The 14,478-nt window shown below is 36.8% G+C and overlaps 2 protein-coding genes across 2 annotated transcripts; one reads left to right on the plus strand and one right to left on the minus strand.

Annotated features, from left to right (window-relative positions):
* Positions 1–1,362: 1,362 nt before the first annotated feature.
* LOC136805171 (mediator of RNA polymerase II transcription subunit 12-like) lies at positions 1,363–9,232 on the plus strand. Its single transcript, XM_067061737.1, has 5 exons — positions 1,363–1,698; positions 3,591–4,080; positions 4,626–7,333; positions 8,054–8,366; positions 8,540–9,232. Exons 2-5 carry the CDS (start codon positions 3,681–3,683, stop codon positions 8,740–8,742), a joined length of 3,624 nt encoding a protein of 1,207 aa, XP_066917838.1. The 5' UTR covers positions 1,363–1,698; positions 3,591–3,680; the 3' UTR covers positions 8,743–9,232.
* Positions 9,233–10,086: 854 nt separating this feature from the next.
* On the minus strand, positions 10,087–14,363 carry LOC136805172 (ankyrin repeat domain-containing protein 53-like). Its single transcript, XM_067061738.1, has 3 exons — positions 14,144–14,363; positions 12,449–12,648; positions 10,087–10,835 (listed from the first exon to the last, which is right to left on the minus strand). The coding sequence occupies exons 1-3, from the start codon at positions 14,273–14,275 to the stop codon at positions 10,265–10,267; spliced, it is 903 nt and encodes a 300-aa protein (XP_066917839.1). The 5' UTR covers positions 14,276–14,363; the 3' UTR covers positions 10,087–10,264.
* Between the last annotated feature and the right edge of the window lie 115 nt (positions 14,364–14,478).

Below are 14,478 nucleotides of genomic sequence, written 5' to 3' on the forward strand. Positions count from 1 at the left end.
AGATTCATCAGCACCAACATCAGATTCATCAGACCCTTGATGATCATCACAGGAATCACTAGATCCATCATCACCACCACCAGAATCATCAGATCCATCATTGAATCAGAGTTTTACAGTCAGAAAAAGCTGTATTTTTCAATCCATTTTGACGTTCCATTTTAGGGGTCCAACTCCCCCGGTAAGTTAGTATCTGTTTTGTACATATGGCACTAACAAACCACCGTACATTTGCCCAGTGAACTGCTGTGAGTAAGGGGAATCAAACCTTTTTCACACCAGAGGGATTAGAGGTAAAAACAGCTAACTGCCATCATTTGTGATATCCTAGATTATATACAAAATAAAATGGTGGGAAATTTGTTGTGGTGAGATTTCATAGGAAAAAATGCAAGACTTTTACAAAAAGATAAAACTTACATGCATAATTCGTATTAGCTATGTTAAAACAATAAAGTGTGATTTGTAGAAGAAAGATTAATTTTGCCTCTCTTAAGAACCAGAAATAATCCTGATCTCTTAGAAATAGCTGTTTAAAAAAACATAACATTAGCCATAAAGTTAAGCTGCAGACGCTTTTATTCACAGGTAGTCGTTTTATGGATTTTTTGGTTTATCGTTAAAATAAACTCATTACTCTCGGGTACCTAATAGCCGGGGGGGGGGGGGGGTTGGAATAAGCAGGGGGTTGGAAAAAATCTCAAAATTTAATAAGCGGGGGGGTTGGAATAAAAATGCCCTGGGTGGAAAATGTTTGAGAAGGAGGCTAATACAGCAGAATTAAGACAAAAAAGGGAACTTTCAAAAACATTTCCCCAAAAATTAATAAGTGGGGGGGTTGGAATAAGAATGTCCTGGGTGGAAAATTTTCGAAAAATTAATTAGCGGGGGGGACCGGCTATTAGGTACCCAAGAGTATTGCCATCAGGGTATGGTAAAGCTGTCAAACTCCACCATTCAACAAATACTTGGTAATTCTAAGTTGCTAATACAGTAACTTTGGATCACCTATCAACCGAGAGTCATGAACTAATCATTAACTTATTACACTATTCTCATCTGTAGGGTAGAGCACTGTTAATAAGAACTTCTGACTTCATTCTCTACTAGCATTCTTATATAAATGATGTATGCTATTTTGGGAAATTCCCTTTTTATTTTAGATGGTTTCTATTGTGGTTTATCTAAGTGTTTTTAAAATGCTTTCTATTCAACAAGAAAGCGAAAGTAGTGGCCTATAATGGATAAGACTTAAGAGTAACTTGAGATTGTTTTTTGTGTACTGTGTGCATTTGTCTGTAATTCTTGTGTATGCCATGTTTGAGAGAAAGTAACTAAAATGATAGCACATGTTTCGCTTATGAGTTTTTGTTCGTTTTCTAATAACGAAATTGTTTGTTATTTTTTAGATACCAAAATGAACCAATAAACTATAAAAAAGCGTTGTAGAGAGATGACCAATCAGGGGCTTACTGGAATGACAATATAATGGTCAAAATGGCGGACACACGGAGGTTCACACACAAAAAAGACGTTTCATTTTGGTCTACCCCTGATTTGGGTTCAGCTTTACTAAGAATTATCAACGTAGAAGTTACCTTTTCAAATCATACACAAGAGATAACCAACGATAACCAACAAAAACCATTCGATAAATCTATGCAGCAAATCATTTTATATAACTAAAAACAAATATTGGTAGGTACTTGTGCAGCCTTTTTGGAAATTCCCTTTGTTTGTTGAGATAATAAAGCGTTGGGTCTGAAAAATACTTTACATGGTCTTTAAAGATCAATTTCATATCATTTTACATTTGCCACCTAGAATTTGGTTATGTCAGCTTTTCAATTTTTTCTATTTTATTCCTTTGTACTATGAACTATGGCATTAATTTGTCAGATAAAATCAGGTGATAATTTGATTTTAGGAATTGTTCCCTTTTTTAGATCAAAGGTTACACCATGAGTTTTAACCCTCACAATAGATTTTCCATTCTATAGCTTTATGTGGGTATTTTCCTGCAACCGGACTAAGCTGAAAGATGACACATGAATTTGAAAAGTAAAGAGGATTTCCCTCATTCAATTACTGAATGAATCTATATTCTTGCCAATCATGGGTAATTTTTGACTTTGAGAAGAATTGCAAGAAATTACGTGACATAAGGTTAAACCTCGTTACCATCTTTTAAGTACTTAACCTTTGTTAATTGCAGGGGAAACTCTTTTGTGAAATTTAGAAGAAACAACATATATATGGTAATTTTCATTTTCAATAAGGGTTTAAGGAGAGTAGAACTTGCTTTTAAACGTCCTTCTTCCGTTGTTATTCTTAGAAATTCGTTATATCACTTCCAGCTTTCGAACTGTCTAATGATGGTCCTTAATTTAGTTTAGCTGATAGATTTTATATTTCCTGTTTTCAGAAACTTATCTTATCTTTCGACATTCTATTTATGATAATTGACTTCGACATCGACATAAATATCCTTGAAGCAGTCATTCTTTGAATTTTTTTATTTCCATGTACACGTTTTTTATAAGAACATCCAAAGTTTTCGAAGCCTTTGGATGTTCTTAACTTTTTGAGATTTAAGGCTAAAAATTTTCTTATCATGATAATATTATCTCATTTATCTCTCATTTTGTGAATACTTTTGTCCGTCTTCCTAAGAAATCGGGTGTTTTAGAGTCTTCAAAGCCTTCAAATGTTCTTAACTTGTTCTTAACATTTTGGCCATCGAAGGCTCAGTGCTTATATAGTTTGCTCTTATAAAAAAACGTGTATTCTCTCATTAACCAATAATAGCTAGTCTTTCTTTTATTAGATTATATATGAATATGGAAAACTATTTTCTTTTTCTCACTAAATCCGTCCTTAATAAATGATCATAGGGAAAGTACTGTCTGTACACTACCCTGTTTAAAAAATTGATGAGAAAAGCAATTTTTATTGTTTATTCAGGTCTCCAGTTGCTTAATAAGAGAAATGAATCAGTTATATACATATTTTATAAGAATGCATGGAAATAACATATTGATTTAGAAAAGTTAAAGCCAAAGGGGCTTCCCCTAAAAATTCTCTTCTGAGACTTATATTATATGCCACCCAGAACTTCACAAGAAAAAAACCTTCGGTCAAGAAAAAAACTTATGCTTTTCATTAAAATTAAATTTTGAGTTGGGTATTCTTATAATGAAACGAAAACTTTTCAAATGTCATCAATATTTTTATTCAAAGTAATTGGCCAACACATTGATATAATATGTCCTAGCTATGATTCTTGTTTCTAGAGAAATTTGTTATCCTCTCAAGCGAAAGTAACCCACGGTCTAATAAACATGTGTAGCGATAGAGATATTCTCGATCGACTCATTCTTGTGCCAAAAATGCTAAGTTGCATGCATTTCAATACCTTTATTATCCCCCTCCCAAAATCCTTTTCCTCTGTAGTTCATTCGGGAAAGATGTTTCAACCACGAGGGGAATATTTATCATGTGCTATTAAAAGATAATGCTGAATCATGAGTTTTATCATTCATGAGACATGCTTGCTCATTCTCATCTAAACTCTTTCTACTTTTTATTAGATGTTGGCAAACGCTTGACAAATTTAAAAGTTTCAAAGAAAAAACCAAGAAGAAGATATTAAAAATAGCACCAAACACACAAAACGTACGATGGCTGGAAATCATGGTAAGCGAAAACGCACATTCTCTGAATGCGACGAAAAAGTCTCTCAACAAATCCTGAACTTTATCGTACAAGCGTTCAATGCTTTGAAGAATCGTAAACCGTTTTTAGAACGGGATTTCACCAAATCGTCCATGATACTTCCAATGCAGTATAACAACCAAATTGTCAAGCGCATCTGTGAATTCTCCATACTGATACCAATGGAGAGGAAAGGAGCAATTAATTGGAATCAAAACATCAGAGCACTTCTGCCAATGCATGTAGAAGATGATGGCAACTCACTGGCTCACTCTGTATCAGTGTACATATTCGGGATACAAGACAAGGCGCAACACTTAAGACAATTGATCTATCAAATGATGTTCATGGAAAAACAAGGCCAAGGTATTGTACTAAACAAATGAAAAATGAGGTTTTTTCCTCTTGAGCCTAATTTCTTTGTATTTTAAAGGCCTAATAATACCTCGTTAAACTTCAGTTGACTCTTGCTAAATCGATCTCGGACGGGGAACTTATTTCTTCGAATTATAGAGAGATTCGAATTATAGAAAGTATTCCAAGACGATTTCTCCTTGATATGGAATCCACAATCGGTTCAAATTATAGAAATTATAGAATTCAAGTTGTTTTTTCTTACTCTTGATTTTATAACGGTCGTTTCTCTTGCTTTGAAATATTTTTTCGAAGACGTTAATATTTTCGCTCATATCCGAATTATTTTTATTATTAGCTTATTTTTATTTTGATTATTATTAATTTATTCATCAAAAACTATTAGATATAGGGAATCATTGAATATTGCACTCAAACAGGAACACATACACACAGAGAGATTTATCAGAAACCGTGTCATTTTTTTCTCGTATCTAACGCCGTCTTATAGCTTATCGATCAGAAAGTAAAATTTATCTCTTTGAATATCTTTTCAGGTGAAATCTACAATCGTTGGACGGCTGATCGGTACCAAACAATCACAGCTCTTCAGAGGTATCCTACCTCGTGTCAAGAGGAAAATGGACGTTCATGGGATTATTACCTTGGAAATGCACAACATCGCAATCGTGACCCATTTACTGGCAAATATTTTCAACTGGAAGCTATCCACATTTTCATTTTATCCAACGTCATCGGTAGACCTATTATAGTGTACACAAGATGTGAATCAAGCAACGAAAACGAATTGGCCAATGCGATACGATATGAAGGTGTTTACCTACCCATATTGAGAATCAACAGTTCGTTCGAAAAATCTCCAGTTCTTGTCGGATACGAAGGAAATCGATTTATACCGCTATTCAGTACAGAGAATCAAGATTTGGATATTTACACTCACAAGTCCTATCCACATTCTCAACACTGTGCTCCGTTAGTTCGAAAAGATTTCACAAAGATTCCGGTACGATTCTTATTACCAAGAGAAAATGAGAACATTTTTCATCTTTTTCAAACTTTCCTTGATATGGTGAAGATCCCTACTGAGATTCCTCAACAGGATATTTCAGCCGCCATATTAAAATTCAAAGCGCCTAATGCGCAATCAATCGAACTGTTATGGTCTATGCTCGATGCGGCCAAGAATTACACAAACGAAGATGAACAACGACCACCCCTACAACACCAACAACAACCACCCCTACAACACCAACAACAACCACCTCTACAATACCAACAACAACCACCCCTACAACACCAACAAAAACCACCCCTACAACACCAACAACAACCATTCATACAACATTGCGTTCGTCAAAAAGCGGGCAAATGTAATAACCCAGCATCGGCAAATTCGCAAGGTATGTGTGAGCCTTGTTATGTAAAATTTCAAGCAGTATTAGCAAACAAAAAGAAACGTTCTCCGAGTAGCTCTGCACAGCAACAAAATGTACAACCTCTACCAGCTATGGACGATTATAACCGTATTGGGCTATGCTTCCAATGTAACCAAAGGCCCTCCAATACCTCGTATGATAAGATGTGTCGAAAATGTTTCGAAGATAAAATTCGTAATACGAAGCCAGGAGATGATGACGTGTTCGCCAATAAACCCAATGATAATGCTTATGAATCGTTGGAAGATTACCGGAAACAAAATATCCCAGCGAACGTTCCACCTAATCTCACACCGAACGCCCCACCGAATGGTCCACCCAAAGGGAACTGTAACCAGTGCGGAAAACAGTATTTTCTTGAAAATGCTTTCGGTTTATGTGAAGATTGTTTTGAGACCATCAAAAAGCAACAAGAAGAAGCCGAAGAGAAACAACGTAAAAATTCCGAAAAGAAAAATCAGCAACACCTTAGCATGCCGGTTGAAAATGATAACAACCCACAACAAGGAGCACCTGGTGCTTATGCAGGAATCGCAGCATATCAACAGCCTCAAGGAATTAGTATGCCGCCCATGGGGAGTGGATACCAAGCAGGTGCCCCTGGAATGGCAGCAGGGGGTGATTACGAAGGAAGCAGAGGGATGAATAGAGAGCCTGTTGCAGCCGCGCAGGGAGGCATTAGTGGAAAACCTAAAACTGAAAATGATAAACTACGTAAAAAGATATTTTGCTCAGTAGCTGGTTGTGATCAGAATGTACGTTCAATAAAGGATAATCAATGTGAACACCATTACAATTTCAACCAACAGAAACAAGTAGAGAAGAAAATGTGTTGGAATTGCAATAAAAATTTTGTAGATGATAACGCTCTTGGCACGTGTACAGTATGCGTGGCGACGCAAGGTAATCTCATCAAAGAAGCACAACAAGAAAAACAAGGAAACAGAAAGAATCTTAACGTTGGGCGTGGACCAGCTAACTTTAACGAACAAGCACCTCCCCCACAGCAGCCACCAACGGCCAATGTTGATCTTTTCAGTCTACCGGACCTTCCCCAGGTCAAACAACCTCCACCACAAGCAGCACCTCGTAAACGAGCAGATCAGCAGCAGCCTCAGAACCCGAACTTCCAGCAAGGGAATTATCAAGCCGGTTATCAAGGAGGACCAAGACCTGCGCAATACAATGATGTAGAGATGCGCTCACCGAATTACGGAAATCCACCCCATCAACAACCGAATTACGGAAATCCCCAACAGCAACAGCAACCGTATTACGGGAACCCGCCACAACAACAGGTGCAAGGTCAGATATTAGCAAGTTTACCTGATCTACCACAAGTTCGCCAACAACAACAGCAGCCACCGCAACAGAATCTTTCACCAGTACCAACTCTCTACGAAGGTTTCGGGCAACCGCCACACAATTTCGGTCACCAAGAAGGCCAAATGAAATGGCAACAACAACAAATACAGCAAGGCAAAACGTGCAAATTCTGTAACAAGCCACCTACACACGGTGAATACTGCCAAACCTGTCACGACGTTAAACAACTACCGAAGTGTGGAAATCCGGACAAGGCGAACTGTCCGAACAAAGTTGCTAACAAAGATGAGTTCATGTGTCACAACTGTATCAAAGAGCAGAGGGATGGGTTGGAAAAGGCGTTAAACAAAGGTCGGAACCTCCCTGTTCAACAACAAATACCGGCGTCAGGTCAACCACAACTGCCCATACAACAACAACCATACGCCATCCCTCAACAACAAAATCAACCTCAATACGCCATACCTTCGCAACAAAACCAGGTAATTATTTTTGGTTTCTCTTTACCACCTTTTAATTAAACTAATTAAACTATTCATTATGGTAAATTTGATTAGGATTTAGATTTTCTACGTACGATTATTGTGAATCAAGAGCTAAACTGGACACTTGCTAGTTTAAGTTACAAGGTCCTTTTTCCCGGCTTCCTATAACATCACTTATATACGTTTTCTCTGTTTGATGGTTTTCTTTTTCGTTGATCAACTTTTGAATAGCGACTGTAGCGCGGAGGCAGATCGACTCCGGTCGCAGATTTACCTGCTCTTAGTTTCCAAATAAACGCCCCCCCCCCCCGCTGTTAATTTTTCGTAAATTTTCCAACCCCCCGGACCTCATTAGGACCCCCCCAGTCTATTATTTTTAGAAACTTTTCAGCTTTCAAAGAGAAGGTCCCTTATTTTGCTCTAAATAGCCTGATTTTAGCCTATATTTACCTTATTTTTGAGTTTTCGCAAGTACAATTTTCAACCCCCCCCCCCGGCCGTTTATTTGGAACCTAAGAGTACTTACTTTATAGGCAGAGTATTCCTCGAAATATTCTACTTACTCTTTTATATTATTATTTGTATGTTTTTACTTTTGTTAGCCTGAGGATGAACGTAAGGTGGAAATATATTGCAATATTTTGCATACCCAGCCAAAATATTCTACGGTCAGTTTTTTACATTCAAATATTAACTTTTTAACTTCTCGTTATTCAGATGCCATGTATGACAAGAGGTTGCACTGGATTCGCTGTTCCGACAACAACACTATGTGACAGATGCTCCAAAGGCCAGTACCCCAATTTTCCGCAAGCTTACGGTATGGGGGCTCCACCGCCACCGCCTCCGCAGCAACAATACGCCGGTGGTGGGATGCCAAGTCCGCAACCCCAAGGAGGAGAAGAAGGATTTCATCCACAGGCGCAGAAGTGTAAAAGTTTTGATTGTGATTTCGTTGGGACGTTTGAGTATGGTGGTTATTGTCACGGATGTTTCTTGGAAGTCACCAAACATGAAAACGAACGAAAAAGTAAGTCAATTAATTTACTGTTTAATAAAGCTTTAAATATATGCATTCTTCGAAGAAAAAATTACTCCAGTCCCATTTATGAAAGACTGCAACTTAAAGATTATCACCAAGTAACCTCAGGTCAGGGACCTTTTTTCTCGATTCTCAAAATAACTCACATATCTTTTTGATAGCTTTAGGATTTCAATCACAACCACCCATGGGCGGTAACCCGATGATGATGGCGATACCGCCCCCTAATCCAGTTCAAAGTGCACCAATGTTTCAACAAATTCCCACAAAATGTCGGAATCCGGATTGCGATATGTTCGGACGAGCCGATTGGAATGGATTGTGCAGCAAATGTTATCAAATGAATAAAGTCGAACCCGATTAAAATCATTTTAACCACTGGATTGTGTCGTGAAATACAGATACGCCCATGTCTTGATATTCATTTAATGATAGTTAACGAAGCTGAAAGCACACGATGTTAAGAGAAGGAATGGTGTTGGAAATATACGAGTTTTGTTAGATTCGACTCGGCTTGATTTCAATTTCGATCGCAGTACTACGTATGTTGATTGGAGGTTGCTGCGTGGCTGCTACGAACGCAGTCTAGGTGCTTTAATCAAACTTCAATCGCTTAACCACGATAAAAGGGTTCCAATCTCCCGCTTTTTCTCTCAACTCCAAGTCCCCCTGAACCGCTAGTAAATTTTTCACATCACTGGAACAGGACAGCCCCGATGACTTTGTTCGTCAAAACTTTGTAAAGGGCATTCAGGAGAAGTCTTTTTTTGAATGTCAATCTCCATTTTTTTGACGACTCCCTTTGTTGGGCACTTGAGAGTGTTAAAGTAATGTGGATTCGAAAAAAAAACAAATTCAAGAATCAATAATTCGCTCAAATGACTGTTTTCGATTCAGAGCACGAAACAGGTGTTGTATCCTGTGGTGTCTGTAAGAAAGCTGAACAGAATTTATGTAATCCTTCCTTTTTTTCGAGGGTTGAGTTTTTATATACACCTTTTTGACTGTAACCGCCAATTACCGCGCGGGCATTTTTTTGTCCGTTTTACCATCCTAAAACCGTCCCAGTCTTTTTTTTCGCACCAGTTAACAATAGAAAAAGGTTTGTGTTTAGGGGGATAATTAAATAATAAAGACTGACCTGACCGCGCGACTACGGTCGAAAAGATGTATTGCCAGGCCATTATATCGATATTTGCAGCCCAATATATCGGATTTTCTGTTTGATTAAAGCACCTTACCTTAACCGCTTGTAATTTTGTGTGGAGAAATCAAGAGACGGCTTCTTAATTATCAATAAAGGAGAGCATTTTAAATTCACTGTTATCATTAATTGGTTTTTCGAACTATTCCAAAAACTTTTACAAAAACGTGAAAAATGAAACATTCCTGAATATGGGACTAGATAAAAATGGTTATGATTATTTACGAGACCTTTGTTGAATTGGAAAAATTGTTGTTTTGCAAACTTAAATAACGAACTATTCAAACTTTTGACACAGGTCTGAACTAAATTGACAGTAAAAGACTAATATAAACTTTATCTCTGTTTTCTTTTAATATTTTCATTATTTTTAGTATTTTCAAATATTTTGTTTCACGATTTTTTCTTTTGCCAAAATCCAATCCAATACACAATCACACAAAAAAGTGGCACTGCAGATTTCGTAGAATTAGAAATTCTCTCTTTTCGATTTCCAGTGTCCTGTTTGTTTACTTCATATTCTTTATTATACCCGTGAGAAATAATTTTGATAAAGTTATCGTCATAAATATAATTAAAATCTTCACAATAATTTTTCGATTTTTTACTTCCTCATGAAATGGGACAGCGATAGTTGTTGTCCTTAAAAAGTTGCTTTCTGAACTTGCTCGAATTTTAAGAATTAAATTGTTTTATAAAAATCCGATAGGGGTAGAAGAGTGACAGATCTGTCATTCGTTCGTGTGAGTGATTCACGAGTTCTTGTCATTTTTCCTCGTTGTAAAAGAGTCTTTGAATCTAAACGTTGCCGAGAAATTGACCTTACTGATGTGGCTCTTGTGCTTGGGCTTTTCTGAAAATTGGTTCTATCGTACAAAATCTGACCAAATGCGTACGGATTGTAAATAAAGTCGTTTTTCATATGCCATTCTTTATAAGCAGTTTCTGCGATTTCTTGTCGTATACTTTTCATAACTTCTTTTTCTTTCACGAACCTTTTGCGTAATTCATTCGAATATTTATCAAAAGTTTGCCTCGATAACTCCTTATCATTCTTCTGTTTGAACCACATCTGATGCGCAAGTAATCGAGCCACTTTTTGATGTCCCCATAAAGTTGCATAAATGAAAGCCATCCTGTTCGATGTATCCTTGAGATCTACCGTGGCTCCTCGTTTTAGAAGTAGTCTAACTTCTTCTATGTGCCCAATTGAACTCGCAAGATGTAGAGCACTCATACCATGATCTGTTTGCCTGTAAATTGGAGGTTAAAAGTAGAGTTGATGAATCATTGAATTATGTAATCTCTGTATGTGGATACCTTTTTACAATTTCTCAGCTTACATTTATGCTATATTTTTAAAAAGCAATAATCTGTTAGGAGAAAAATACTTCCAAAAATAAACGCCCCAATTCTTTTAAACGCCCCTTCGAATAAACGCCCCTCCTAAAAGCTCTAGGGGAGGGGCGTTTATTAGAAACTTGTGACTTAAATACTTTGATACAAGTTTTGTTTAAAATTGAAAAGAAAGTCTTTTTTGTAACCTATCAGTTTTGATGCAATTTTAGTCGCTGACCCAAAGAAATTTGCACTGAAATCCTGATATTTAACTAAAACGCTGATCAATCTGTAGATATGCTCTAAATATTCGACGTTAGACTCAAGTAATTTAATAAACACCCCCTCCTAAAATCGAGAAACTTAAATAAGGGGCGTTTATTTGAAGCAATACGGTAGATTACAAGGTTCAGGTATTCTAAAAAAAATCTGATATCATGATTTGATAACCAGATCTTCATTTTTCTTCTTCGTAATTCAACTTTTTTAAATCTTTCATCTTTTTTTGAAAATATCTTTCAAAAAAGAATTGTTTTCATAAGAACCAGGTACAATTTTGCTGAGGCTCGGCTGTTCTATTTTTTGACACTTTGACGAGCCTCGAATTGTTCTTATCCCGTTCTTATATATATGTATAGGGTGTAATTGAGGTATTTTAGGCTTTTACCCATTTATACTACATACTATGACCTCTAAATTGCTTGAAAGTAACTTCAGGCTCCAACATTTTTCTTAAGTTGTTCTTATTTTTTGGTGATTTTGAGCCTCAATGTTCTTATAAAAGAAAAAAAGGAATAGTAGCTTTTTTATATAGCATAAAAACATGCTGAGAAATTGCCAGGTAAATTAAAAAGTGAGACAGTCTTTTAACAAAACTTGGTTGTTGACTAAATCTTTGCTATCCCTTCTAATTTTAAGCCAATAATATCTTTAAATTTTGATGTTCTGACCGTTCAGATGAGCCCTTTCTTTGAGGCAATCCCTTCTTGCAGGGTTCGGGGAATAAAAGGATCTTTTTTTATCTCGATCTACCTAGACATTGGTTGATGCTAGCTTGCATAATAAAGCCATATATATAGGAACAGGACAGAGTACGAAATATATATACAGTATTTGTATACTTTTTTTATTCACATTTCGCAACAGCTTTAACAACCAATCGAAATTCTTGTTTAAATTGCCTTTCCTGCAGCTCTTATGTACCTTCGATATTCTCTTACGTAATAAAAATCTCATTCCCCTTGTTGAAAAACGAGTTAAGAGAGCGTCAACTGTCTTATAAACAGAACCTGATACTTCTTTTTACTGGGCCCCCAGCGGTTCGTGTGAATGCGGGAGGGCTTTTTCACTTGCGTGAATGCGTGAAAATTAAGAAAAAATTGCGTGAATGCGTGAATTGGAAAGCTTTGCGTGAATGCGTGCTCGAATGCGTGAATTTGGGGAAAAAATTGCACGATTGCGTAAATTGAAGGTCCACTGGGGTCTTTTTTTACCCTTCACGTCCTTCACCAAAATTCTATCAACTCACCTGTCAATGTCAGCCCCTTTCATCAGCAAGTAATCCATACACTTCAGTGATTCCATTTTTTTGTTATTATTGATTGAGAAATGTAAGGCAGTCCATCCTGATAGAGTGGCTGAATCAATGCAGCAACTAAGCTTCTCCACCAGATATTTCAATGCATCCAGTTTGCATTCCATTGCGGCTATGTGAATCGGTAAAAATCCCTGTATTATAAAAGAGAAGGGTAAGGGGTCGAATACAAATATTGTAATATCATTCCAGCGCACTCCGGCACTTCTCCAGTGTCACATATTTTTCTATTATGTTTTGTACTAGCTCGACTAATTGATACTACATACTGTACAAAAGCAGCCAACGAAGAGATTTTTTAGAAATATGTGTTCTTATCTTCTAGGAGACCAAATGTTATGACCTTTCACAATTTTTTATACAAATGCTGTGTTCGGATTTCTCAAGCTAAAAGTTTCATAAATTTTTGACCCTATAATTTTTGCCTGAGACCGAAATTTGTCCGAAAATCACAGCAAACTGTCCGAAAAAAAATTTGCACCTAAGTTATTTTGACCCCCCCCCCCCCCCCCCCCTCTACCCCTTAGCTTTCCAAAATGTATAACAAGTGCTTTAACTAAAAAAAATCGAGCGATTTTACAAATTTCACTCTACTAAATATCTTACAATACAAGATTATCTCGGCAAACTTGTTTTCCCAGATTTTAGAACACGTCAAACCATAAAGTAGTGATAAGTTTAGGGAGACAAGTAGTGCGATAAAGGTTTCCTAGAAATCGGAACACATAAAAAAAAACGTACTAATTTGTTTTTCTCCACGAAAGATGTGTTCTGAAAATTTATAGGGTTACCAATCTTTTCTTGATTATACCCCTGTCTCGTTCAGAACACATCATTTTATTTCCGGTATTTCTAGCTGATTAATTTTCGAAGATCTAACCAGAACAACAGATCAAAATTTCTAGCTGAAATATGCTCTCAGCAGAACACATAGGAAAAAAGGTCGCCTCGCCGGCTGCTTTCGATACTACTGTCAGAAGCAGCCGGCGAAGGGATTTTTTAGAAAATATGTGTTCTTATCTTCTAGGAGACAAAATGTTATGACCTTTCAATTTTTTATCCAAATGATGTGTTCTGATTTCTAGGAAACCTTTAGCGCACTATTGGTCTCCCTAATTTTATCACTACTTTATGGTTTGATGTGTTCTAAAATCTAGGAAAAACTGTTCGCCAAGACAAACTTGTAAGATATTTGTTTTTCTCCACAAAAGTACAAAAGATGTGTTCTGAAAATTTCTAGGGTTACTAGGCAACAAGATTACATCAATTTTTGCTTGATTATACCCCTGTCTCCTTAAAAGATGTGTTTTGAATCTTTCTAGGGTTACCTAGACAACAAGAAGACGTCAGATGACCTTGATTATACCCCTGTCTCGTCAGAACACATCATCATTTCTAGACATTTCTAGCTGATTAATTTTCGAAGATCTGATCAGAACAGATCAAAATTTCTAGCTGAAATATGCTCTCAGAACACATCGGAAAAAAAGGTCGCCTCGCCGGCTGCTTTCGTACTGTATATTCGGCATTTATTTCAAAACATTTTACTCTCTCATGGCCTCTCATCTCTGTCGTATGGCAGAGACAGCAGCTTCGCTTCAATGCAAGGTCTTCCTTTTTTCTACTCACCTTTCCGTCTCTTGTGGAAAGGGCTGCTTGTTTTTCCTTTTCATTACTTGTGATTTTCTCAAGCCATCTTACATCTCCAACCCTACACGCTATAAAGACATCTTGTGAATTTGACATTCTTCTTCTAGACATTGTTAGAAACTGGAAAAAGGATCAATCAAAGAAATAAAATATATTTTTTCGTCGATGTTCTGATTCTGATTTGTTTTTGTTTTGAAGCGCACGATCTTTGAGATGAAAGCTATACCTCGAAACAACATAGCATTTTAAGAGCCTAACCTTTTCAGAAAAAGAGAAGCCCGAGAAGCCATTGATTTATGTCACTCAATCGGTTG

This window comes from Clytia hemisphaerica, unplaced genomic scaffold, assembly GCF_902728285.1.
Source record: "Clytia hemisphaerica strain Z4C2 unplaced genomic scaffold, Clytia hemisphaerica genome assembly, whole genome shotgun sequence".
Classification (NCBI taxonomy): Eukaryota; Metazoa; Cnidaria; class Hydrozoa; order Leptothecata; family Clytiidae; genus Clytia; species Clytia hemisphaerica.